General features: G+C 39.4%; 2 protein-coding genes across 3 annotated transcripts; one reads left to right on the top strand and one right to left on the bottom strand.

Moving 5' to 3' along the window:
• Positions 1-1,530: 1,530 nt before the first annotated feature.
• On the top strand, positions 1,531-15,531 carry LOC306848447 (beta-citrylglutamate synthase B). Of its 2 annotated transcripts, none has more exons than XM_079383000.1 (5): positions 1,531-2,319; positions 7,745-7,975; positions 9,559-9,645; positions 11,725-11,928; positions 12,252-15,531. In XM_079383000.1, the coding sequence occupies exons 1-5, from the start codon at positions 2,157-2,159 to the stop codon at positions 12,782-12,784; spliced, it is 1,218 nt and encodes a 405-aa protein (XP_079239126.1). In that variant the 5' UTR covers positions 1,531-2,156; the 3' UTR covers positions 12,785-15,531. The 2 variants fall into 2 exon arrangements, with proteins under 2 accessions (XP_079239126.1, XP_079239127.1); XM_079383001.1 differs by lacking the exon at positions 1,531-2,319 and adding an exon at positions 3,392-3,568.
• LOC306848449 (zinc finger MYND domain-containing protein 12-like) lies at positions 15,465-23,416 on the bottom strand. Its single transcript, XM_079383002.1, has 8 exons — positions 23,090-23,416; positions 21,891-22,032; positions 21,625-21,796; positions 19,940-20,109; positions 19,625-19,747; positions 19,463-19,544; positions 16,772-16,917; positions 15,465-16,118 (listed from the first exon to the last, which is right to left on the bottom strand). The coding sequence occupies exons 1-8, from the start codon at positions 23,200-23,202 to the stop codon at positions 16,005-16,007; spliced, it is 1,062 nt and encodes a 353-aa protein (XP_079239128.1). The 5' UTR covers positions 23,203-23,416; the 3' UTR covers positions 15,465-16,004.
• Positions 23,417-24,207: the final 791 nt, after the last annotated feature.

The following is a 24,207-nucleotide window of genomic DNA, read 5'->3' as shown; positions in this document are numbered from 1 at the left end:
GATATGCAACACCAGAACTGTGACTTAATAATCCTCTCAATTACTGGTTCAGTCCACCATTACTCAAAATATCTGGGACTGAAATTCATAAACTTTCAGTTAGCATATCAGATTTCAAGTGCTACTCTAACCACCCTAAATAAAGGTTTATTATCATATGCAGTTTAATAGATTAAATTAATAAACAGATGTGAGATGACAAAGGACGGGTAGAGTTTTTATTTAAATGTATTTTGTAAATGGGAGTGTTTACTGTTTACTTAGAAGAATGAAGAAAAAAAATCAACATTATTGTGCTATATATTTTACGTAAGAATGTTATGCTAATCAAAACTGATGTAAAGCATGTGTTGATGTTATACTAATAATAGCCACTGGGTGGCAGCATCGACTCGCCTCACGATCACATCACAATGACATTTACATCTCCGTCGCCCACATCTTCTAGTTTTCATTGTGTATAAGTAATGCATTTGCGATGCATTTGCTGAAGGAAATGTTTAATTTGTCCGTCATATTAAAGCACTTTGGTTAAATGAGAGGGTCGTAGTTTTATAAACATTATTCAGTCTGCGCAACGCATGTTGTCAGTTTCGACAGAAAATAAATAAATAAGGCGAATCACGCCATAAATGTTCCGCCCTGAAAACATTTCTTGAAAGCTGATTGGTTAAGAAATTTGGCACTGGGGGTTGATGGACGTGTTAGGTCGAGATAAAGGCAGGTTGAAATGAGGATGTACTGCATTGTGTTATTTCTATGAACGTTACAGATCACATTTGAGACAAGGCTGTTTTGTTTAAACTCTTTATTTACTTGCAGGTTCATGTCTGTATCTAAAGCCTGTTCTCTCTTCCTCCCCCTCCCCCTCTCTCTCCCTCTGGGTGTAAACAAAGCCGAAGTGGGTCATTTGTCGTGGTATGATTTCGCATGAGAATAGTAACGGTTCCGCATCCCTGACGCATCACGTACATTACCGATATATACGTATTCGGCTTTAGAACCACAAGAGAAATTAAACAAAGCTATTTACGTTGCTCTGGGGCATAACGTTAGCGGTATATTAACTCATATTTCCAGACTGACGACTGACAAGCTATCCATATCCGACATCTGCCTTTCCAAGAAAAGACTCTTCAGTGTTTTGTTGTTATGTGGTTGCCACGACACTAAAGAAAACGCTGGCTGAGCTACACAAAAGAGCAAGGATGCGCCTGCAGACGCGCTCGCTCTCCCCATCTCCTCCGGGTGGGGGATTCTTCTTTCAACCGTTTTTTTTTTTTTTTTAACCGTTTCAACACGTAGCATGAGCGAGAGGCGTTGGTATCCAAACCAAACCAAACCTCCCCGCGCCCGGTCTGAACCGGTTCGGGGGCAGCGCGCGCTCTTGGAGACTCCCTCCCCTCTCACTCGCTGAAATTCCTGCCACGCGCTCACACCAACACAAAAAAATCTTAGCAGAGAGAGAGCGCGCGCGCACCCGCGCATACGTCACCCCTCCCCTCTGCCTCGCTCCCCCTAGCATCTCCCATTGGCTCCTGCGGCCATCTCGAGCCTCCTGTTGTAATCGCTTCTTATTGCTTGGCGGTGAGGACTCTGTCCTGCGATTGGTCGATGTGAGTGCGAGCCCTTCTCGCTCATTGGCTGGTGCGGGCAGTGCATGAGCGCGAGGGAAAGAGTTGTAAACGCAAAGCGCGTGCTGGAAAAGCCGAGGCGTAGGGCTGAGAGCAGCGCGAGGCGCGAGCGCCGGAGATCAGCAGCAGGGGCATCACTCGTCACAACATCCAGCCTCTCATTCGCCCTCTTTTCATTTTGTCGCAAATTTTTCGTTTTTATCGTTGAAGTCTGAATCGTAGGGAGCGATAGGACCCGAGTTCCGCAGCGAGGCTTTTGTTAGCCCGTGTTGGGGGCAGTTACTGTTTCCCCTCAGTGGGGGAGCGCGTTATTATCTTTCGGTTATTTGGGAGGCAAAACTGCAGCCTCTCACCGCGTGTTCGTTAAAAATCGATTTTAGTTGTGTAGTTGAGTGATTTTGGATCTGGTTAGACCGGATTACCTGGGATTTTTAAAAAAACAGTGCCGCGGCTCTTTGTGTGGCTTCAGCTTCGTGTCCTTGTAGCGAGCTACCCGAAGTTCCGCACTCCGAGCTCCAAAACATGTGCTCCCGGGTGTGGTTCATCACAGACCGGCGGATCAGCCAGGAGTACCCGCAGGTCCAGATCCTGCGAGCTCTGAAGGAGCGCTGCGCCGAGGACGATGTTGAATTCCGCTATCTTCTCATGGATGAGATCGTCCTGACCATCACGGATGGACAACTCGGTAAAAACCGCGCACACACATGTAACGTACACGCATACGCATTCCTTCTGTACGAGCACGGAAATTGTTTTTGTGTTTAAACTGTTGAGTTTGCTAAATAACTGGTCAATGTGGATGGTTAGCGCGCTCGCATTGAGCGGATGTAAATCACCGTGTGTTTTGTGTAACGTTAACGTTAGATGTGCGTGTGGGTGACCGCCTAACCCACTTTCAGCCAGTCAGCCACCACAGCCTAGCCGATGGATGGGAGGCCGTTTAAAATTGTTGTAATCTTATATCGAATATTTGATATTTAAGTACTGACGTGAATGTTTATATCAGCGTTTATTGTTGCACCATGTGCGCGCGAATGAGCGGACAAGTCACGAGTGTGCGGCGCGAGCGCGTTCATTATTAACACATAAAGCCTCGAGCGCAGATGGCGCGACGTTCACAAAGACCCGTTATATTAAGGTGCGACACTCTTGATAATTTCGTTTTTTATTTGATATTGTTTGGTGTTTATATTAAAGGCGCAAGCTTTGGTCCAATAAATGAAACTGAGATGTTATGACGCATTCGCGCGAGGTACCACATACAAAGGGCTTGAATCTAAATAATCGATTCGTCACATGCAAACCTCGGTTGAAATACGATTATAAAAACGTTTAATCAATCGGAGGATGTTTGCACCGTCGTTTAGACGGTTATTGATGTAATAACATCACGGTTTGGTAGCCATACTGAAGATACAGATATTGTCTAATGAACTTGAGGTATCCGGGATGCTTAAAGATACACACACCTATATCGAATCCTGCTAGTCATGATTGATAGATTAAGATAGATTAATCTATCTTGTTTAGCTTTATAGCCACTTATATACTTAACCACTTTGAACATCTGAGACAACAATGGTTTCTATACCAAAGATGATTTCAGGTCACTTTAAGACCAAGTGTGTGAATTTGGAGCATGCAGGACCCACTAGAATATGAATAAAACATCTGTGGTGGTCATACTGTTTAAATTAAATGGACAGTTCACAAAAACATCTTTCATTTAATCACACATATGTTGTTCCAGGGTGATTTTCCTCAATGGCCTACCAAAGGAGATGTTAGGCAGAATGTTAGAGGCTGGCAGCCTGAGTCACCATTCACTTTAATTTTATCTTTTTCCATGCAAAGCAAGTGAATGGTGACAGAGTCGCTCATTCTGATTAACGTCTTCTTGGAAGCAAGACAGAGGGGTTTGGAACAACATGAGGGTGAGTAAATGACGGTGATATTTTCATTTTCATCTTAACTGTCCCTTTAATAACCAGATGACGGCGAGTTGCAAAGTGATTCATAAGACAATGGTCTGAGCCACTGACACCACTGTTGCCATTGTGGGTGGGTGGGGCTGTTTTGCTTTGAGGTGACAGCATTTCTTTTTGGGGCGGCAGATGGGGACCGGGACATAGTGCATTTTGCATGGACCTGAGGTAAAGGGAGTGGCTATGCACCAATGCAGCTATGCTTTGAATCAAGCTACTTTAATTTTAGTGGTGTGTCTTCACAACATGAAGGACAGCCAGTCTAACTGGAAGACCCAAAGAGACAAGATAAATGAAGGGTAGAGGAACTGAGACCATATTGACCTACTTTAATGCAAAGGTAGACGGCTGTCTGGAGAGCATGACAGCAGCACAACTGGTGCAGGTTGTTGGCATGTCATATTTGTGTGTGTGTTTGTTTAATCTGCTGACCTGGATCCTGTCTTGGTCCGATTAAGAGGTGGTTGACAGCTGGTCAGCTTTGGGATTTAAAACCCCAGATATCCTGACATTCTGCTGAGTTACATCATCAACGTGAGACTCATGGAACAGAGTAGGTCAACACTTGATCATGATCTCTCGTGTCAGTAAAAACACTGCAGTTAAAGACCAGCACCTTAAATCAAAATTCCTGAACATGTCTCATTTAATTGAAAGATGGTGCAAATCTATTATTGAATCTGTTGACAGGTGCTGCAAGTGTGTATAGTTTATCTTATCACCTGCTGTGCATTGTGCCACATGCGGAAATCAATGGGTAATTGGGGTTCAAGACTTGTAACTGTGATTTTTTTATTTATTTATTTATTTATTTTTTTCACTTCATTGATGGTGTGAGTGAAGTGTGTGTGTGTGTTACTTTTTGATGTCAAGTGTCCATTCCTCTAAGAGATGTGAAATCTAACACCAATTTAAAGTCTCACACATGCACAAACAAAAATACAAAAACATGCAGATAATGCACACATGTGACTGTATTGGACTGTAGTTGGTGGTAAGTGAAACTTCAGATTGGAGCGATTTAATCAACCACTTTCCAAGACGTTTCACTATATAAATGCAATCCTTGGGAGGATTTTATAGATATAGAGGGAGATGTAGTGTTTCCAAGTGTCATTGCCATCTGTTGTGCATTAAGATTGAGGTAGTTCCTCTTGATTATCTCAACTAGGAAAAAGCAAAATGCACATTCATTAACAAATGCAGAAGGCAGTTTACTTGGGTTAGGATCCTCAGTGTTGGATGACACTACTGTGAATTCACTGGATTTCGGGAATGAATATAGGGTTTCTGTGGCGTATACTAGAGTAATCATATAGGAATGAATGCCAATTCTAGCTCTTAATGCACACAGATTGAGATGTATGTGTTAATATGCGAGTTGTTTATGGTGGTCTTGTTTATGAATGAAAAGCGTTGGTTTTGTTGTGATGACTGATTGATTGGTTGTGGTTGAAAATGGGATGGCTTTAAATACGGTAATGCGGGGGGCAATCAAGTAAAACAAGTTGAGTTCTACTATTCAGAAGTTTGGAGCCAGTAAAATATTAATACTTTTATTCATCGAGGGTGATTCCAGTTAACCGAAGTTGACATTTAATAATGTTCCACAAGATTTTTATTTCAGAAAATGCCGTGCCATTGAAGACTTAATTAAGCTTTGCCATCACAGGAATAAATTGAATTTTAAGATATTCAAACAGCAAACAGTTCCTTAAAATTGTAGTATTTCAAATGATGTACTCTATAGCAAACAAATGCAGTCTTGGGGATTATGTGGTGTCGTTCAAAAGCATTAAATTGTACCAACCCTGTATTTTTGAACAGAGGTTTATATTGAGTAATTGTGTGGTATTGTCTAGACCCTGTGCGATTAGCTCTGGTGTCAGTTAAATGGGGTTACTTGTCTTGTGTTTGTTTTGTCTGTTTATCTACCTGTATCTAATACCAGCTCACCTCACCCTCAAAGCACCTCTGAAGTAGGTTACCTGTATCTATATTGTGCTTTTTAACAGTAAGTTACCCTGAAATTCTCACTTGCTCTGGATGTAGTGTGAGAGTCAGTCGTGTTTCTTAACCCACAGTGAGACAGCTGCTGCAGAATTGACAGAAGGGGAAGTGAAGGAGGTAGACGGCATGTGTGCTATGAATTCTGAGTCTATGGATGCATTTACTTATTGAGCCTCAGGCAGGAAAAAACTTGATTGTCTTGAATTAACACATACGTGTAAAATAAACAAATAAAAATGTGTCTACTTACAAGTGCTTGAGGGCTGATTTCTTGTTGTCGCAGTGAGTGTATGACTCATTTCCTCCGGAAATTAGTCAGACCGGTATGAACGCCTGATCTGTGTACTTTTTTTGGTTATAGTTGGCTATATGTAATGTACAGCTGTTTTTTTTTTCAGGTTAAAAAATTTAAAGTTAATAAATTAGCATGATCGAAACCAATGAAAAAATAATTGTGCTGCCATGTTAATCAGTGTTTTGAAATAAGAATGATGTGCTGTTTCAAAACCTAGTGAGCCACTGACACCATCCAAGATGGTGGACATGGAAAGAGAAATGTCAATTCTACACTAGCATTCAGAAGTTTTAACTAAAGATGTGCAATGTTGACCTAAAGTAACTTTTACATTAGAGAGTTTTTTTAAGTGCTGATGTATTTAACTTTGTTCATAAAAGAATCCTGAAAAACATATACCATGGTTTACAAAATATTTAGCAGCACAACTGTATTCAACATTAGTAAGAATTGTCTCGAGCACCGAATCAACCTATTAGAAGACACTGAAGTAATGCCTGCTGAAAATTCAACTGCATCACAAAATAATATTTTATAATATCAAAATAAGATCATCTTATTTTAAATTGTATAACATTTCACTCAGTTATTGTGTAAATATTTCTGTATTTCATAATTAGAAATGAATTAGTGCACCCAATATTTGTGTTCTTTGTATTCTTTTTACAGCATTACGGTTTTAGTTTAGCAGGATGCTAAAGTCAAATTCTTTTTAAAATTAATCATGACGCATTGCGAGTTTCCAATATGAGTGCTATTTGTGTAGCGTGCAGAGTAACTTATGAGGTTCTATGACATTGACATCTAGGATACTGCCTTTGTAAGGAACTCTCTAGGTTTTAGAACAGCAAAAAGATATAGAAAATTCCAAGCAGTCTATTCAGTCAATATACTGTAAATAATGCTGCTATATACTCTCAACTTCTTGGGAATCAATAATATCGGTCTCTTTATGCCTGTATAGTCCCGTCTTACTCTTTAACTGCATGCATTCATGTCCCATCTGCTTTGATCCATGAGAGGAAGAGGGAGTGCTGATGTAGCAGTTGCTAGTGAAGATGCTGAGTCGTGGTTTGTGTGTTGCTCCATCCTAAGATGGCGGAGAAGCTGGAGAGATTAGAAATTGTGACGCATTCATGTTTTTTCTCTCTCTCTTGTTCTCTCATGGCTCCTTTTATATCCTGTTTTACATTTCCTGCCATCTCCTGAATGCTCAAACGTGCTTGCCTTTACGTAATCTGTGAAATCCTTTCTTGTCGTCATCTGTTGTTTCTGTCCAAACAACAAAATGACAATTTTCATTTTTATTAAAGTTTGATTGCTCTTTTATTCATAATCTGAGTCAACGCATGATTTGTGGAGTTAAATCCAATGAGTGCCAGTTTTAATACTGATTTTACTAGGTGAAGGCTGGTGTTAAGTGATCATAAAACCTAACTGGTATCTTAATTAAAAGCAGAAAGCAGTGCAAACTGGGTTAGTGGGTCAGCATGAACGTCGCAGTAGCGAGGCAAAGGAAGCAAGCGAGCGACCTTCTGCAGTGTTGTGTAACGGCTCTCAGAAGGAGATCAGCTATTTAGTATTGCAGAGATGCTGTTGTGTGTGTTGTTTGGTAAACCATGGCCAGCTCATCTGTCATACTGAGTGTTTGTGTGTGTGATAGAGAGAAACGGGCGACGCATCCAAATGAAAGTCTGGCTCTCATTTGTTGCCCAGATACATGAGTGTAATCCCTTCACACAATACTGTGCCGGCCAAAACACAGACTGCACCGACCGTACTGCAGCATTGTGATTTTATCTTCTCTTTCGCTCTCTCAGGTCTGCGGGTTGGGCAGGAAATCGTTACCTCATACCCGCAAGTTGCTGTGGTGCGTGTTCCGACCCCATGGGTCCAGTCGGACAGTGACATCACCGTTCTGCGTCACCTGGAGAAGTTGGGCTGTCGTCTGGTCAACCGGCCTCAGGCCATCCTCAACTGTGTCAACAAGTTCTGGACCTTCCAAGAGCTCGCCGGACATGGAGTGCCTCTGCCAGACACATACTCCTATGGTGAGAGATTATCTTTATGTCTGAAACACGCCAATCCCCAATCTGTAATTAAAAGACAAAATAATACAGAAATTATATTCTTGTTACACAAAGATGCACTGATATTTAAATTCTTGCCAGTACGGACAACAAAAAATACACATTGTTTTAAAATGCACTACTGTTGAGAAGTTAGGGGCAGTAATTATTTTTAAATGAAACAAATATCTTTATTCTTCAAAGATGAATTAAATTGATTAAATGTCTCAGGAAAAACACAAAAATAGCATTATTTAAGATACATTTTTTAATAGCATTATTTTATTTAAAATAAGTAAAATTTCACAGTATTTTTTTCTGTATTTTTCATCAAATAAATGCAGCCTTTGGTGAGCATGAGATTTTTATAATTTTTTTCTCAAATGTTTTCAAAAATCATATCGACCCCGAACTTTTGAACAGTAGTGTTTGTGTGCGCACTCCTGTATTTGTCATTCATTCACACAGACAACAACCGTTTATGTGACAGTCTCCTGTTTAAAGAATGAAAGGGGAAGCCCTCATGACTAGCTAAAGAAAACCAGAGAAAGGGAGAGAGTGAAAAGGGGAGGGGGTGTATAACAGCAGTTACAGCTGCTGCTGTAGTGACGTGTTCCTGGCAGAGCCGGTCTGACATACCCTGCATTTTCTCTCTTTCGCCCCCTCCCTTAGAACGCTAGTTCATCTGCTCAGCTCAAACCAGCCAAATACATTCTGCATCCCAAAGAATCTTCTCTTCAAAAGCATGAAGAATATTTATATTTCAGCATGTAGAGGGTACAGAAACATCCAGCAGTTATACTTACTGCGGTTTGGGTTTGAGCTTAAATTATATTTCCACCCACTTCTTCACATTCTCTTTCTCCTCTCCTTATACTCTTTCCATACGCTTCTGCTTGTTTAATCTGGGACATGTTGCGTTAAATTAAAGTTTGTAATTTACCAAATACTAATGGTTAATTTCATATGTTGTCTAGCATTTTGAATATAAATACCAGGTAGAAAACCATTAAACCTATATATTTTTTCCCCTTTATCTTGTAGCCTGTTTTGTTCAGATTAAGTCTTTCAAGTCATAGACTTGAACAATTAAATGGCATTTGATTAAAGCACAAATAACAGACTTACTGAACTCTGGCTATGAACTGTCATTTTGTTTCAATATATGTTTGTATTTACTGTACCGAGATATCAAATTTTCTCTGTTTTTAAAAGGGGAAATTAAAATGAATTTAAAGTATAAAGCTAGATAATGAGGGAAGTTTTTAAGTGTTACAGACATGTGGCTGTCATGTTTCTCCTAAAACATCTTCAGGCCATTAACCTTGAAAAACTGGCCACATAGTTGGACCGAATGCTATCCAGGAAATGGGAAATGTTGTGCGAGGCAAAAAAATCTGTCAGTCTTGCAGTCCTTCCTTCTCATGCGGATATTGAATGTCTCAGTTTTGCTAGTTTCATTAGAGCTGTTTGCATCTTGCTCAGGAATCTCTCACTCAAATTAAATCTCTCTTTTAATTGCATTCATTACATATTCACTAACCAACATGTGTGTGCGTCTCCAGGAGGACATGACAACTTCCGCAAGATGATTGATGAAGCCGAGCCGCTGGGTTACCCCGTGGTGGTGAAGAACGCTCGTGGACACAGAGGTAAATCACTGATTCTAGAACAGCCTTATGTATAATGGGTCCTTTGGGGACTGAAAGAAATGGGCCACATTAGACTTCAGATCTGGGTGCTGACAAACCTTCAGGAGCCCTGAGAATTTCTCAAAGTTGTACAGCAGGCTGGATAAAGAAATCAGGCAGCTTAGAAACATCATCTCTTTTACCTTAAAAACAAAGGTTTTCTTTCTTCGTCCCAGTGCACATAAGGCATCTTTTAAGCACATTTAAAGCATGTGTGCTAAAAGCATCATTTTCTTTTCAACTGCTTTTGTTTTAAAGGAACACTCCACTATTTTTGAAAATAGGCTCATTTTCCAACTCCCCAAGAGTTAAACAGTTGAGTTTTACCGTTTTCGAATCCATTCAACTGATCTCCAGGTCTGGCGGTATCACTTTTAGGGTAGCTTAGCATAGATCATTGAATCTGATTGGACCATTAGCATCTCGCTCAAAAATGACCAAAAAGTTTTGATATTTTTCCCCATTTAAAACTTGACTCTTCTGTAGTTACATGTACTAAGACTGACGGAAAATAATCAAGGAACTTTGCTGCCGTACCATGGGTGCAGCAGGCGCAATGATATTACGCAGCGCCTGAAAATAGTCCCCAGCTATATCATGACTAGTTAACTAGCTGGGGACTACTTTCAGGTGCTGCGTAATATAATTGTGGAGATATGACGGAGATCGGTTGAATGGATTCGAAAATGGTAAAACTCAACTGTTTAACTCTTGGAGTTGGAAAATGAGCCTATTTTCAAAAATAGCAGTGTTCCTTTAATGGTAGTTGCTGCAATCTTGCAGAATTACACAAACGGCTCTGAATTAATTCTCACAGTCAGACTAGAACTTGGTTTGATGCCAAGACCAACGGCCACACCTGAAGAAAATTATTAAACAATGTCATTAACTTGTGAAGTAATATACTGTATTTATATTTGACTTTTGTGCTGAAAAATTCTCCCAGATCAGCCCAACCAACCTGTGCACACAGATTCAGAATGCTGCACTTTATGACTGCAGGTTCATGCATGTGTCGATGGTGAATTGTCATGTTGCAGGTTTCGTCAAAAATTGAAAACGTGTGAAACTTGAAAATTGTTGTTAAATAATACAATTACAATGGTATTGATTATTAATAGATTTGTATCAATTAGTTTTATTGTAAATCAAGAACAGAATATTAAAAGGGTACTTTAATTTACAATGGAATATTCACCATTCACATTCAAATCTATTAATAGTAAAAGAAAAAAAAAATTATCCTAGTGAAATTGTTTTTTTTTTTTTGTTATACTCAATTCTTAAAAACATTGATAGGCTAGAAATCTCTTTTCCTGTCTCTCTCTTTTTTTTAATCAGTATCTAGTAGTGACCATGAACTGGGAAAGTCATGGAAATTATTGGTTAAAGGTATGGGAACACTGCTTATGTAAGGTTTCCTTTAAGGTTTCCTCTGACCCATGGGGAATTGGGTGGCGGCAGCTGGATGGTTAAGCATCTGGAGAGTTCACAGCCCTGCTGTGTCTCACCTTTGTAGCCTTGAGCTAGACACTTAACCCCTGGTTGCTCTAGGGGGCCTCTCCCTGCAATTACACATCTCCTTGGATCCATTAGATGACAATTATTTAGTTTTCTTTTCTTCCCCATCTTTCTTTTCTACTCCTTTTGTTCATTGAAACCAAGTAGGACATTCTGCATGTGTCCGAATGCATGCTGCTACACCTGGCTGTGTATTCTGTGAATGGATGGGATGAATTTGACACTAATTCACATGATTGTCATCACCTGAAGCTTCATGCATTTAACCCTGGACTGTTACAGGTTGCTCCTGTTCTATTTGATTGCTATGCAGAGAAATCAATCATCAATAAAGCCATTGGCAATGACACTTTGCAACTTACATATTGCATAACTTCCTGAAGTAGCAGAAGACACGTTTTGTTTAGGCAGTTCCTAAAATTAATTCTGAGAAGTGTAGAGCAAGTCAAGGCACTTGCTGATAAATTTGCACTTGGTCATAGTTGGTCTTTAATGGTGTCACATTTTTGATCTGTACAGGTAAAGCTGTGTTCCTGGCCCGGGATAAGCACCACCTCTCAGACCTGTGTCATCTGATTCGCCATGACGCCCCGTACCTGTTTCAGGAGTATGTGAAGGAGAGCCATGGGCGGGATGTGCGAGTGGTTCTGGTTGGAGGGAGAGTGATCGGATCTATGCTGCGCTGCTCTACCGATGGACGCATGCAGAGCAACTGCTCACTTGGTACTCACCTAGCTTAAAATATTTTACTTGTGATGTAAAATTTAATTGTATAATATGTAGAATTTGTGGCTTTTTTTTTTTTTTTTTTTTTAAGTCTCCGTTATTTTAGTACAATTTATATACTATAATTAAAAAAAATTGGAATGAGCTTTTTTTTATTATACATTTAAGTTTTAGTTCAGGTTTAAGTTTTATTTTTTTATATTTCTATATGATTTTTTTTCTAATATTTTAGCTTCAATTTTAATTTGTCTAGTTTTATCTGACAACACTGCCCATAATTTCCCATTAGCCTCCCTGCTCATGATTTCACTCTTTTCTAGGTGGGGTGGGCATGATGTGCCCCCTCAGTGAGCAGGGGAAGCAGCTGGCAGTGCAGGTGTGCAATATTTTGGGGATGGACGTATGTGGAATCGACCTGCTGCAGCTAAACGACGGTTCTTTCTTGGTGTGCGAGGCCAACGCCAACGTGGGCTTCATCGCATTCGATCAGGCTTGTGGGATGGACGTGGCGGGCATCGTGGCCGACTACGCCCTCTCGCTCCTGCCAAGCCGCCTCAGCAGGAAGATGTCGCTGCTCTCGGTGGTCTCCAGCACCAGCGAAACCAGCAGCGAGCCTGAGGTCTGTATCCCGACCGAGGTGATAATCCCCACAGAGGTGTGTATTCCCAGTGAGATCTGCCCGCCTGGCGCTACCTGTGCCATCCCTGATGGCGTCTCAACCATGAGCACAAGCTCCACCTCCAGCGAGAGCGAGGCGGATCTAACCGAAACGGGTCCCGCTTCAGTCACCGCAGATCCCGCCTACAATATCAACTCCCTTCTCGCGAGTGAGATAAAACTGTTGACTGAGTGAGCTGGAATTACAGCCACAAACACACACACACACACACACACACACACATATACACAAACATCAAAGAGCGACACATACTGAAGTGGACATTATACATTCAGATGCACACGTGTAATCATACTAACCCTCCCTGTAAACCCCCATCTGAGGCTGCTCCCCTGATGTTTCTTCTCCATTGACAGACTATAGAATTATACAAGTGTACAGTGCAGTTGGACTGCACCAGATAGTGTACGCTCCACCCTGGCTGTAGTGCACCAGCTGAATATGCGTTTGCCACTGTAATTTGAGGGTGCATGCACTGTAGAGTGGTTTTACTGGGACATGATTCCCAAATGTAACCTTTCAGTTACCATCAACTGGATTCTGATGTACATACTGTGGGTTAGGGTACACACATACTGACATACACTTAAGGACATACTAAAATCTGTATTATAGAGAGAGAACGAATGAACTTTGTCTGTTACAAACCTTGTGGTAAAGCCTGGCTGAAGGTATATTGCATTGCATGCGTGGGGCGAGAAAGAGGAAACGGAATGGACCCAAATTTCAACTGACCACCAGGATACAAAGGCACATACCTCCCTACCCTCAGAAAGCCCACACAGACAGACACCTAGAGGGACAGCAAGAACAAAAACTGGAAAGCTGTGAATATTCTCATCCATCCCAACTCTTTTAAAAAGCATGAATGAGTATGAGTTCTTTTAGTCTGTTGCAGTGGCTGCCTGTAGTAAATGAATTACTGCTGATCAGACAAGCGTAAAGTTTCATTTGCTTTGCCGGTGTCAGTAAAATTGAATGACTGATGTGGGACCCGTTTTGAAAGACCTTCCTTAATGTGTAAGTGAGGATTTGGCCCATAGGAACTTAATTCTCACAAGCATCTTCTGTCTGGTAATTCTGTGAATGAGGCGGCCATTTTAGAAATCCACCATTTTGAACTGGTTAAAGCACTCCGTTTACGGATCAATAGTATGGAAGATATTGTGAGCGGAAAAACTTGCTGAGCATCTTTTTCCAATGTCTACTACGCAAATCTGCTACTGACCACATGCCCATCTGCATGTCTGCCACCCCGAAAGCAATTTCCCACATATTAGAGTCTGAACAGTGAGTTGCATAGAAATAGAGCAAGTAGACTTTTAAATACTAATGTTTTTACCACAAGGGCTGAACGATTTTCCAACACTAAGCGCTGACGATGAATAAGCTATTTGTCTTCAACGATTTGTTTGTACTGCAACAATAAAACTGAGGTGTCAACCTAAATGGGTGCTACAACTGCTCTTAATTCAGCCCAGTGGTCTAAAAGCCAATGATAACCTGAAAGAAAACCAGGAATTGTATTGATTTGCGCTAAATTTACATGTACTTGTACTCTGAGCTATATCTGTACACCACACATTTCTTATAAGTCTAATTCTTCTATTTAAACATAAGCAACTCTATTCACGTCCCTTTTTCTATCTGGGTGTTTCTCAAAATCCACAAATTCTTAATTTCAGCACATTTGCATGTAATGAAATTCACATTGAGTCTTAAAGATTCCATACAGCAAACCTAAAGTGGACCAAGCTCACAATCCAAACCAGCTCAGAATGGTTTACAATGTTAGACGTCATAGTTTAGATCAATTAAATGTGAGTCCAGACTTCAGATAAAGTCGTTTACATTTAAGATGCAATATAGATTTAAAATTTAGAATCGACTCAGGGAAGCAGCCTTGATCAAATTCCACTCCTTGGAAACATGTGAAACATTCATGCTAGACAGTCCTGCCTATGTGTATCAATAAACAAAAGGACAAAGCGTTATAAAATATTAAGAAACAGATGCTGTGAGACCTGATGGTTACATGCACTCTTTTCTTGTTTGTTTTATAATATTTAGTGTTCTGTTGTCTCTCGTTTTCCTAATTTATAATTTCTTTTTTGAGAAAAAGGAAAAACTGGTTTATATGCGATAATCTTGCTTGTGAAAGATTGAAGCGTGACGAAGGGTTTTGGTGTGAGTTTGACTGAACAGCCGTTGACCACCTGAGACGCGCACACACTCTTCTCACCGCCCCCTCTCAAGCGTTGTGATTTGCCGTCTTGTGTGTGATGTGTTCCATCATTCCATGCAACCAGAGACTTGCACCCTCCACCTCTTCCCACACAAGAACAAGTGTCCCTGTAAACTGACACTTTTCGGTGTTTGCGATAACGCACCATATGGTTGTCAAACTCTTACAAGCTCTGCCTCCACTTCCTAGGACACAACAGGAAGTCTTTTCTCCCCTTGTGTAAAGTATCAAACGCTTAATAAAATGCAAATTCAGAATGGAGAGGTCAAACTCCCTTGACAGCAGTTCAAAAACTTGCATCTGAACTGACAGCTACAACAGCACCATCCGATCTGCCATTGGTCAATAAGAAGTAATGCTCAGTCTGATTGTTAAGGTACCACTATACCCCTCCGACTCGTTCGAGTTTGCAGTTAACTTGATGTCACAACTAAAAATGAAAAACAACAGTTGCTGCTAATGAGCACTTAGCTCTCTGGTATGGAAAAGGGAAATGTTTTGAGACTCCATGTTCATTTCATTGCCTCTTTTTTTAAGTGGGAACCTAAATGCCAAAAACCAAGCAATGTTGTATAATTTAAAACAAGAAATTACTAGTGATAGAACGCTAACATTGATGTTATGTGTTATTACGTAATAATACCAATAAAGACATTTTAAAAATGTCCAGAATGTGAAACTGTGTCAGCTTGTATATTTATCTCACATCACAGTTGACAGGCCTTTTTCACAGATTTTTTTTGCTGTAGTCTGCCTCACTAAAAAGTGTGGTCACATTTACTGTTCTGTGAATTTTCGCAGGCTGAATCCAGAAATCCACTTGTTTGGTGAAAGATTTCCTTATGCGGATGGTTGAGTTGGTCACAAATTCACTGCACTGACCAACAGGAAGCTGCTTGGTTTTAAAGTTCACTGCTTCATGCATCACTATTGAGCTAGACGATGGACCTTTTTTGCCCACGAAATTTCGCAAATGTGACCTCACCTTGATTATACATCAGTATCTCCCAATACCCATTGATTGATTGAATGAATGAATGAATGAATGAATGAATATGAAGACCGTACAGTGCAAAGTCGCTGCTGTTGTGCCGTATATTGTGGTCCTTTTTGATTTTTTGTTTTTGGTGTGTAGGTTAGTGGCCAGTCTCATTCCAAGTGTTTTTCAGCATGTTGTAGTAGATTATGGATTGACTCTCTCAGTGTGTTTTGTTCACTTAACCCCTGGATCAACACCTCAGCTTTCTTCCCATACTCCAAAGCCTATATACACAAACACAAAAACATAAAAGGAATATATACCAAAAACAAAAATGACAATCTAATTTCTAAAGACAGAAAGAGAGCAGAACAATATCACCTGTTTAATATGATAGTGTAGCAAGTTTAGCTGTTTCATTTAGGGAGTATAGTGTAGTTGAATAATGGGATGTTAACAGTTTGATATAATAGCTGAGGAGCTGTGAAGTGATAAATCAGGGAATTTCGTTGTCGTCTGATATGAGAGCTGGGAGGTTGAACAAGTTTGCGATAAGAACTGGGGATTTAAGCTGTAGTCTGAGATGTAGGGGACGTAGGAGGAATCCTAAAAGAGAATCCCATTACAATCAGAACAGCAGTGGAACAGTCTGACTGTCAATTTCCATCATGGCTTTAGTCTTTAGTGTTAATCTGCACAAGTCAAAATCACTTAAACATGTTCACAGCACAACATCCATCCAAGTCAATGGAATTCAAACATTCCATCTCAGCCCTTTCAATTTAATTAGACATTTGGTTAAGGTTTGGTTATTTGCTATGATTTGGTTATGCAGGGCACTGTTGAGGAGATGAGTGCTGAATTCAGGAGCATACTGTAAATGTATCTCATGAAGTGTCTGAATGGAATACTTATAATTAGCAGATCTTCTGTTTACCTGGGTGTAGTTGCTGCATAGTAACCACAACATAGCCAGAGAATGAGCCAACATGGCTGACTGGTCAGGGCGAGGCTTCACAGACTGTTCCTCAAACTCTAAGATACATTTCAACATCTGATCAGCCTCCACACACTGGGCCTCATCTACACACAAAAGAGGAAGATCAATGTCAGTTGTAATAGTCACAGGTGAGTGCAGCAGTTTGATTCTGAGAAACCAGATATATCTGTGAAAGAGGCTGAATGATGAATTCTGTTGAATAATCTCTAGGAGATATTCAGAAACGTGATCCACCATCTAGTGTTTTGAAACATATCCCTTATAGGGAGTTGCTCCCATCTGTTATTGTTTGCCAGGCTGATAAATTAGCCAATATTTGACCACTTTGAGATTATCTGAACTGGCTGATAACCATGCCTTGGTCCATTAGGACAAGCATTAACACTCCCTTTTGCCAGTTTAGAAATATACCAACAACCACATCTATGAATAATTTGTTTACAGATAATTTTATTGCATAAAAATGTTTAATCATATTTACATTACTGTTCAGAAGTCTGGTCAGTGAGATAAAAAATAAACATGTATTTGCATGTAACAGTTCAAAGGTGACAGGGAAGACAATGTAAGAAAAACAGATTAATATATAAAAATAAATGTTTTTTTTTTTAACCTTCTATTCAAAGAATCCTGTAAAAATGTATCAAGGTTTCCAGAAAAATAACACGTTTTGAACATTGATAAGAAATGTATCTTGACCTGCAAATATGCATATTAGAATGATTTCTGAAGGATTACGTGACTGGAGTAATGACTGCCATCACAAAAAGAAAAAAATCATTTGTAGAATATATTCATATTATTTTAAATTGTAATAATATTAATCTAATTTATAAGTATTAGCTTATATCATTAGTTTTAGTTATTCTCTAATATTAAAGTTTATGTATTCCGAACAAACATAAATGCATGCATAAATGAACAATAGTTTTATTATAAATTAGCACTACACTTATTTAACATTAAATAATTTATAAACAAAGTAAGAGTAATTATGCTGATACCCATTGCATGACTAAACGTTAGCAAATTAAACTGTATTGTGAGTTGCTTGACTGAACAATGAGCATAGTTTGATGTTGGGCTTCACTAACCACTGACATGATTTGACTGTCTGCCCTACAGAGACAAAAAGAATACAACTGGCTAGTCTGTGTCCCTGATTGATACCAGGTCATGCTTGTTGTTGTTGTAGCTCTGTGCAGTCGCATCCACTAGGACATGCAGAGCAAGGCCGGCTGAGCTGTTTCCTGCTAGAGTCATCTGGTCAGAAGTTATAATATGATGTGGCTGGCCAGAGGGCGGAACCGGCGCCAGTCTACTGACCTCGGGTCAGTCAGTATGAGGCCAGAGAGCAGGAAGGATCAAGCGTACTGACCACTGACCAGCCACGTCACTGTAAGACTTAGCCAAAACACCACTGAGGTTAATAGGCTTAGAGAGAGAACTAGGGCAGGAGCGCCGCACGTACTCGCGGCTGTGTCATGTTTGATCAGTTATCAGTGGAACGAACTAGGTTTTGCTCTAGGACACAACCTCATGGCTCTAAATATAACGCTAACCTCTTGCGAAATACAAACAATACACAAACACATACATTCATGTCGGTACAGGCTGCTATAAAAGCCTATGATAAATGAAATCCACACCATACAGATGTGACATTTCATGCTACCATAAGTAGTGAGAAAAAGGACAAATCATGGGAGCCTGTTTAACAGGAGCGTCTGTAAACTTAACGGCCCAATTGTTTGGTGTTTTAGGAACAACAGTCTTTATAATTATGAATGCATACACAAAGCATGGCAAGACATCATTAGAGAAGAACAACAATGGGGAGGCTGAGAAAGTGAATGATAGGGACTCTCAACATTAAGAAGGTCTGTGTCGAAACAACATAGAACTACTTCTGCAAAGTGACAGCAAACCTCAATATCCACCTTGAAGACAGCGTTTCGGCAAAAACTGACCACAGAGAATTTCACAAAGCCGGCATTCATGAAAAAATCTGCAATTGCTAAAACTTTAATGCTAAAATATGCTGTCATGATCTTAAAACCTGGACAATTGGAGCACCAGGATGAATTCCAACATCTGCACTGGCCAGCTCAATCACCTGACCTGAATATTATCAAAACATTTTATGGACCGTTTTGGAGAGTGAAAAGCCGACTTCTTACAAGGCTCCATTTATTAAATATTACTGGAATTTAATTAAAATTAAAATAACTTCTATTTGAATATATTCTAAATCTAATCTATTACTGTGACAGCAAAGCTGAATTTTCAGCAAATCGCTCCAATATTATTCTAATACGATTTGGTGAGCAAGAACCATTTCTTATTGTTATTATCAATGTTTAAAACACATGTGCTTTGGTGGAAACAGTGATACATTTTTCAGGGTTCTTTGATGAATAGAAAATATTAAAAACAGCATTATCAATTTTACTATAAGTGATTAATTTAATGCATCTTTGGACAATAAAAGTATAAATTTCTTAGAACTAGAGAATTTTTTGCACAGTATACATATTAATATTTCACAAAAAATGTATATGCTGATTGGCTGAATAATGGATTGGGTGAATAATGTTTGTGTAGGTTTACTGTCTTTATGCCACTCACCAAAACACTCCTCTGGTTGAGTGCCGCTCTGATTGATACCATCCATCAGCTTACACAAGTGAGTGTGCCATGAATTTGCCACCTGTACACACGCACGCAATGCGATGAGAGACATTGCACAAAGACAGATGTCTGAATATGTGCTGATGTTGGTGTGCCTACCTCTGTGTAGAGCGAATGGGCAATGTCAGGCTTGTTTTGCTTCAGAAACACATCAGCCATAAGGAAATATCCTCCAGACGTCACATTACTGTCCAAACCAAACATCTCACTGGCATAGTACACCTACACATTGAAAAAAAAAAAATTACATATAGTCAGTTATGTACACACATGAAGAAGTTATTTACAAAATGGACATAAAATATGTACTTTTTGTTACAATTATACCACACAAGCACGAATCAGCAATAAGTCACAGCAGATAATTATGTACATGCAATCCAATAACAGTGTTCCACATGTTGTAGGACTCACGTCATTGGCAAAGTGAGTGAGAGCAGATGCGTATTTTCCCGTGGCAGCATGCAGGCGGCCCAGGGTTCTGTGTAGCTGATGAAGGACAGTGTGACTACAGCCTGGTGTTTTCTTTACTGTCCACTCGGCCTTAGACAGATACTCATGTGCCTGGGAGAGAGAACCCAAACCTAAACACACACAAACATACATTATGAACAAAAGGTCCTTATTGCCTCTTGAATTTAAGAGAGTCTGGCTATTAGAGGGTCTTTTTACTCAATACAACCATCTTTGATGTTTCTGGTGGAATAGACTTCCAGTGTTTTAAAGATTCATGCCTGGTTTGCTCATCTGTCAAACAGAAGATGAAAGCAGCCACTGTGATTTCTCAGCATACAAAGCATCGCATCTATCCATATAGACAGAAGCTTAATTATCAGGGGTGTGTCTCAATCCGCTCCCTAGTTCAACAGTGCACTGCCCAGGGAGTTGGCCATTCCTAGGGCCATTCTCATCATCAAAATCATTCCATGTTCACTCCCAAGAAATCCACTGAATCCACCATGAAATCCAGTGAGCATCAGCTGCTCACTATATTCACTTACTAGAAATGTGGTCATGTCTGCAGTCTCTCTAATTGTGAGAAGATGAGTGCAAGTGTAAATCCATGAAGACAAAGCTATATTTCTGTCTTTAAAACCTTTTATTCCTAATATGCACAGAAGGAAAACAACCCTGCAAAGTTTTAATGACTATAAGAGATTTAAGCACTTTTATAAAATTAATTTTAATATATTATAATATAATTACAATTTATTTGAATTAAAAACGTTAATTTATGTATGTTTTGCAGGTTTGAACTTATGTCAAGGTCTGTAAGATTCTTTAAAAGAAGTCAAATGAAACAAAAAAGAAACATTTATTATTATTATCATTATTGTACTGTTCAAAATCATGAATTTGTGTCAGAATTCTTTGATGAAAAGAAAGTTAAGAGAACAGCATTTTTTTTGAGAAGGAAATCTTTTGTAATATAAATGCCTTTACTCTCACTTTTGTACAATTTTGGATATCCTTGCTGAATAAAAGTATTCATTCTTATAAATTTTTTTACAGATTTTTTTCTTTAGAGTATATTGTAAGCATTTTGTTCCTTACCTAATTAGTTTACTGTCTGAATCTTATGTTTGCACATTACCTGCTTTACATTAATAAAAAAGTATATTTTATAACAGCTGTTATGTAGATGCACTATACGCGTTATACGGAGAGGTTGTTTATTAATACCAGATGGATTTTAAAGAGCAGTTTCTCGTCAGAAATGGAGATGCAGCTCATGACGAAGAGCTTTCAGTGCAAGAGTCAGACAGTACACATCTGCATGACTAGTCTGCCACATCCTGAATTACATAACAAGTGTCTCTCTCTACACAGTTTATGTCCAAGCACCGCCCTTGAGCCCACCAATAGACCGTCACACCGGAAGTAAACAGGGCTCTTTGCCAGCCTCGGATTTTAGCAAACGTTTGTTTCCATTCTCTCCTGAAGTGGAAGTTATTGGCTGCCAGCCACCAGAGAGCTTCAGAAAGTGAAACAAACTGTGGAGTCTACCAGTGGCTTTCAATCTAATGGACCTTAGAGAGATTTAAAATTAGTACAATACTGTGTTGCTTTTTGCAGATGTGTATCTATGCGTGTTTCACCTATATTAGCCTGTGCGAGCAGTAGATAAGCTGGTACCAGTTCAACAGCACAGGATCCGTACACTCGCATGGCCCAGCGCAGGAATAGGAGAGCGGCTGGTAACACATCCTGGAACCTCTTCTTGGACACCCACCTCTGCGCCTCTAAATGAGCAATCTCTACTAGATGTTTCTAGTGTCAAAAACACACAAAACACAGACTAATTAGATATCTGCCCTGCAGACATCCCATTTGCCCCAATTTATGTGTTGGAGTGCATACAAACCTGTTTCTTCAGTGTTTCTTTGTGGTGGTGCTCTCGGTCAGACTGCAGTGTGCCAAATGGTGCAGGTGCATGGATAGATATCAGCAACGGACAGACTTTTTCATGAACACTGGTCCAGTCGGTCTGCTGGTGGTCAGAGCTACTACACACACACACATTCCAGAGACTTTTAATGTTTACATATACAGCTAGTTATAAATACCATAACCAAATTCAAATAAAAAACTTCATGTGATTTTTACAATTAAAAAAATGTATCTTTTTAAAATACTGTTTTTCAAAACTTGGATATGGAAAAAGGGGTTTTGGGAGGTTTTGTCAGATTTAGCTCATTTCTAGGTACAAATGTGTCCTTAAGACATAAATAGGCACATCTGTACACACACATGTTGGTATGGTTTATGGGACTCTCCATAGGTTTAATGGTTTTATATTGTACAACTATTTTCGATCCCCTTACCCTGACCCTACCTCTCACACGCGCACAAAAACACAATTTAGCATGATTTCAGGCCATTTGGTTTACAAGTACATAGGAAGTGTCCTTGTAAACCATGTTCACATTGTAATACCTATGTCATTTTACACATTTGTGCCTCATAAACCTTTACTCACTAACACAAACGTGTTCTAACTTGTTTTACAATCTCCTTTTGTAAAACAGACATAAAGCAAACCACAGGCCTACAGGTTCGAAACAAAATAGCTGAGTAAATAAAGACAGCATTTTCATATTTCATTTAACTATCGCTTTAAGAGCCGCCCGTCAACGAACATTCAGTTTCTGTCCAAGATATATAGAATATATTTGCATGTAGACACTGTTCTGACTAGACCGTGGGGTTGTGAGGATTGTGGCGTCTTTAAAAACAACAAGTGAAAACTCCACGCATGCACACAAAACACATACATTTTCCAGTCATATTTCTTTCTCTTTTTTTCCTGGTTGGCTTTAAGCTCGCATGGCTGGCTATTCTCTTCCCTCTGCACATAATTTCTCCTCCAGCTGTTTGAACTCGTTCAACCTTTCCATCTCTGCAGTAACGCGGCCAAGAAGAATGTGCGCACGACTTGTTTGTCTACAGTGCCACCTGCTGTCTATATGCGCAGTTACACGATAGAGCATTACGTATTTACTAGTTAAAGGCCGTTGGTTAGTTAATATAAAGACCTAAACACATAAACCAGAACAGACTCACCAGTAAAATGTGACCAGGCATTTTGTGCACTTAAGTTTAGCAGGTTTCTGGCAAAGTTCGCACAACTTCTTCACTCCTCTAGGATTTGCTAGTGGGTTGATGGTGGCCGACATCCCAAATACAATTTCTCGCAGCTGTTTCAGCCCTCAAAATGTGCTTAAATCAGTACAAAAATGTTTGTTTTCCTTTCTGACCACAAGCCGTTTAAAGAGTTTTCCAATGACAGCTCAGCTCACGCAATAATTCTTCCTTTCAGTCTGAGTTAGTAGTGTTTTTCAAATTGGTTCCCATGGAGACGACCTCGGGGCAGCTGACGAGGATTTGTCTGCCCTGTGATTTTAATGTTTTATATAGCCTGCCCTACACGATTTATAGTTTTGTATTTGACAATAGCGTTATTATTGTGTTTCAATATATATTTTACATACTTATATTTAAAACGCTTCATTTGCAAAATCTTATTGTCTCGAAATACAGGTAAAACAGGATCTGCAAGTTTATAGCCACCTGGTGGTGAAGTTATAATATCTATTTCCGTGATGATTAAACTTCACTTAACGATAAATTATTAATCTAACTGTAGTATAATTTCCCTTTCTTGGCCACTAGATTTGAGAGACCGGGGCTAGTTGTCACAAGGGTATTTGTCAGCAACCTTAAAGTTTTCAGTCAAACGTCCAAATAAAATGTAAACATTTTCTGTGTTAAATGCAACTGCATTATTTTGTTGATATGTGAATTAGGCAAATGTCCAATGTCCACTGTATTTGCTTCTTTGTAATGAGTATTTGTTGTATTGGTGTACCTGTGGAGCGTCCTTGAGCCTGGGAAAGGCGCTATATAAATTAAACATATTATTATTATAAACAGTGATTTTATTTTTCATATATATCTATCTGAAGGTAACCCAAAGACTGAACAGTTTTCAGGCATGCTAGGGCAAGTTGTCAAACATTATAAATATTCAAAGTTTACATTTATTCAGATGCTTTAATCAAAGCAACTTGCAAATGAGAATATAAGCAGATGCATTTAAAATAAACACATTAGTATTATAAATAGTGATACCATAAATAACATACTACAGTTCAGTGGCCTTTATATTTTCATAATTGCGA

Source organism: Barbus barbus (assembly GCF_936440315.1).
Source record: "Barbus barbus genome assembly, chromosome: 28".
Taxonomy (NCBI): Eukaryota; Metazoa; Chordata; class Actinopteri; order Cypriniformes; family Cyprinidae; genus Barbus; species Barbus barbus.
Note: the sequence above shows the minus strand (reverse complement) of the source record. Positions and strands in the feature narration are given on the sequence as shown.

Bases quoted from the DNA above. Each gene is read 5' to 3' on its own strand.
- LOC306848447 (XM_079383000.1), top strand. From the start codon at position 2,157: ATGTGCTCCCGGGTGTGGTTCATCACAGACCGGCGGATCAGCCAGGAG. The intron at 9,646-11,724 runs GTAAATCACTGA...TGATCTGTACAG, and splicing joins GAACGCTCGTGGACACAGAG to GTAAAGCTGTGTTCCTGGCC. The intron at 11,929-12,251 runs GTACTCACCTAG...ACTCTTTTCTAG, and splicing joins GCAGAGCAACTGCTCACTTG to GTGGGGTGGGCATGATGTGC.
- LOC306848449 (XM_079383002.1), bottom strand. From the start codon at position 23,202: ATGTCGGCCACCATCAACCCACTAGCAAATCCTAGAGGAGTGAAGAAG. The intron at 19,545-19,624 runs GTAGGCACACCA...GCGTGTGTACAG, and splicing joins CCCATTCGCTCTACACAGAG to GTGGCAAATTCATGGCACAC. The intron at 16,119-16,771 runs GTAAACAGAAGA...TTGTGTATATAG, and splicing joins TATGCAGCAACTACACCCAG to GCTTTGGAGTATGGGAAGAA.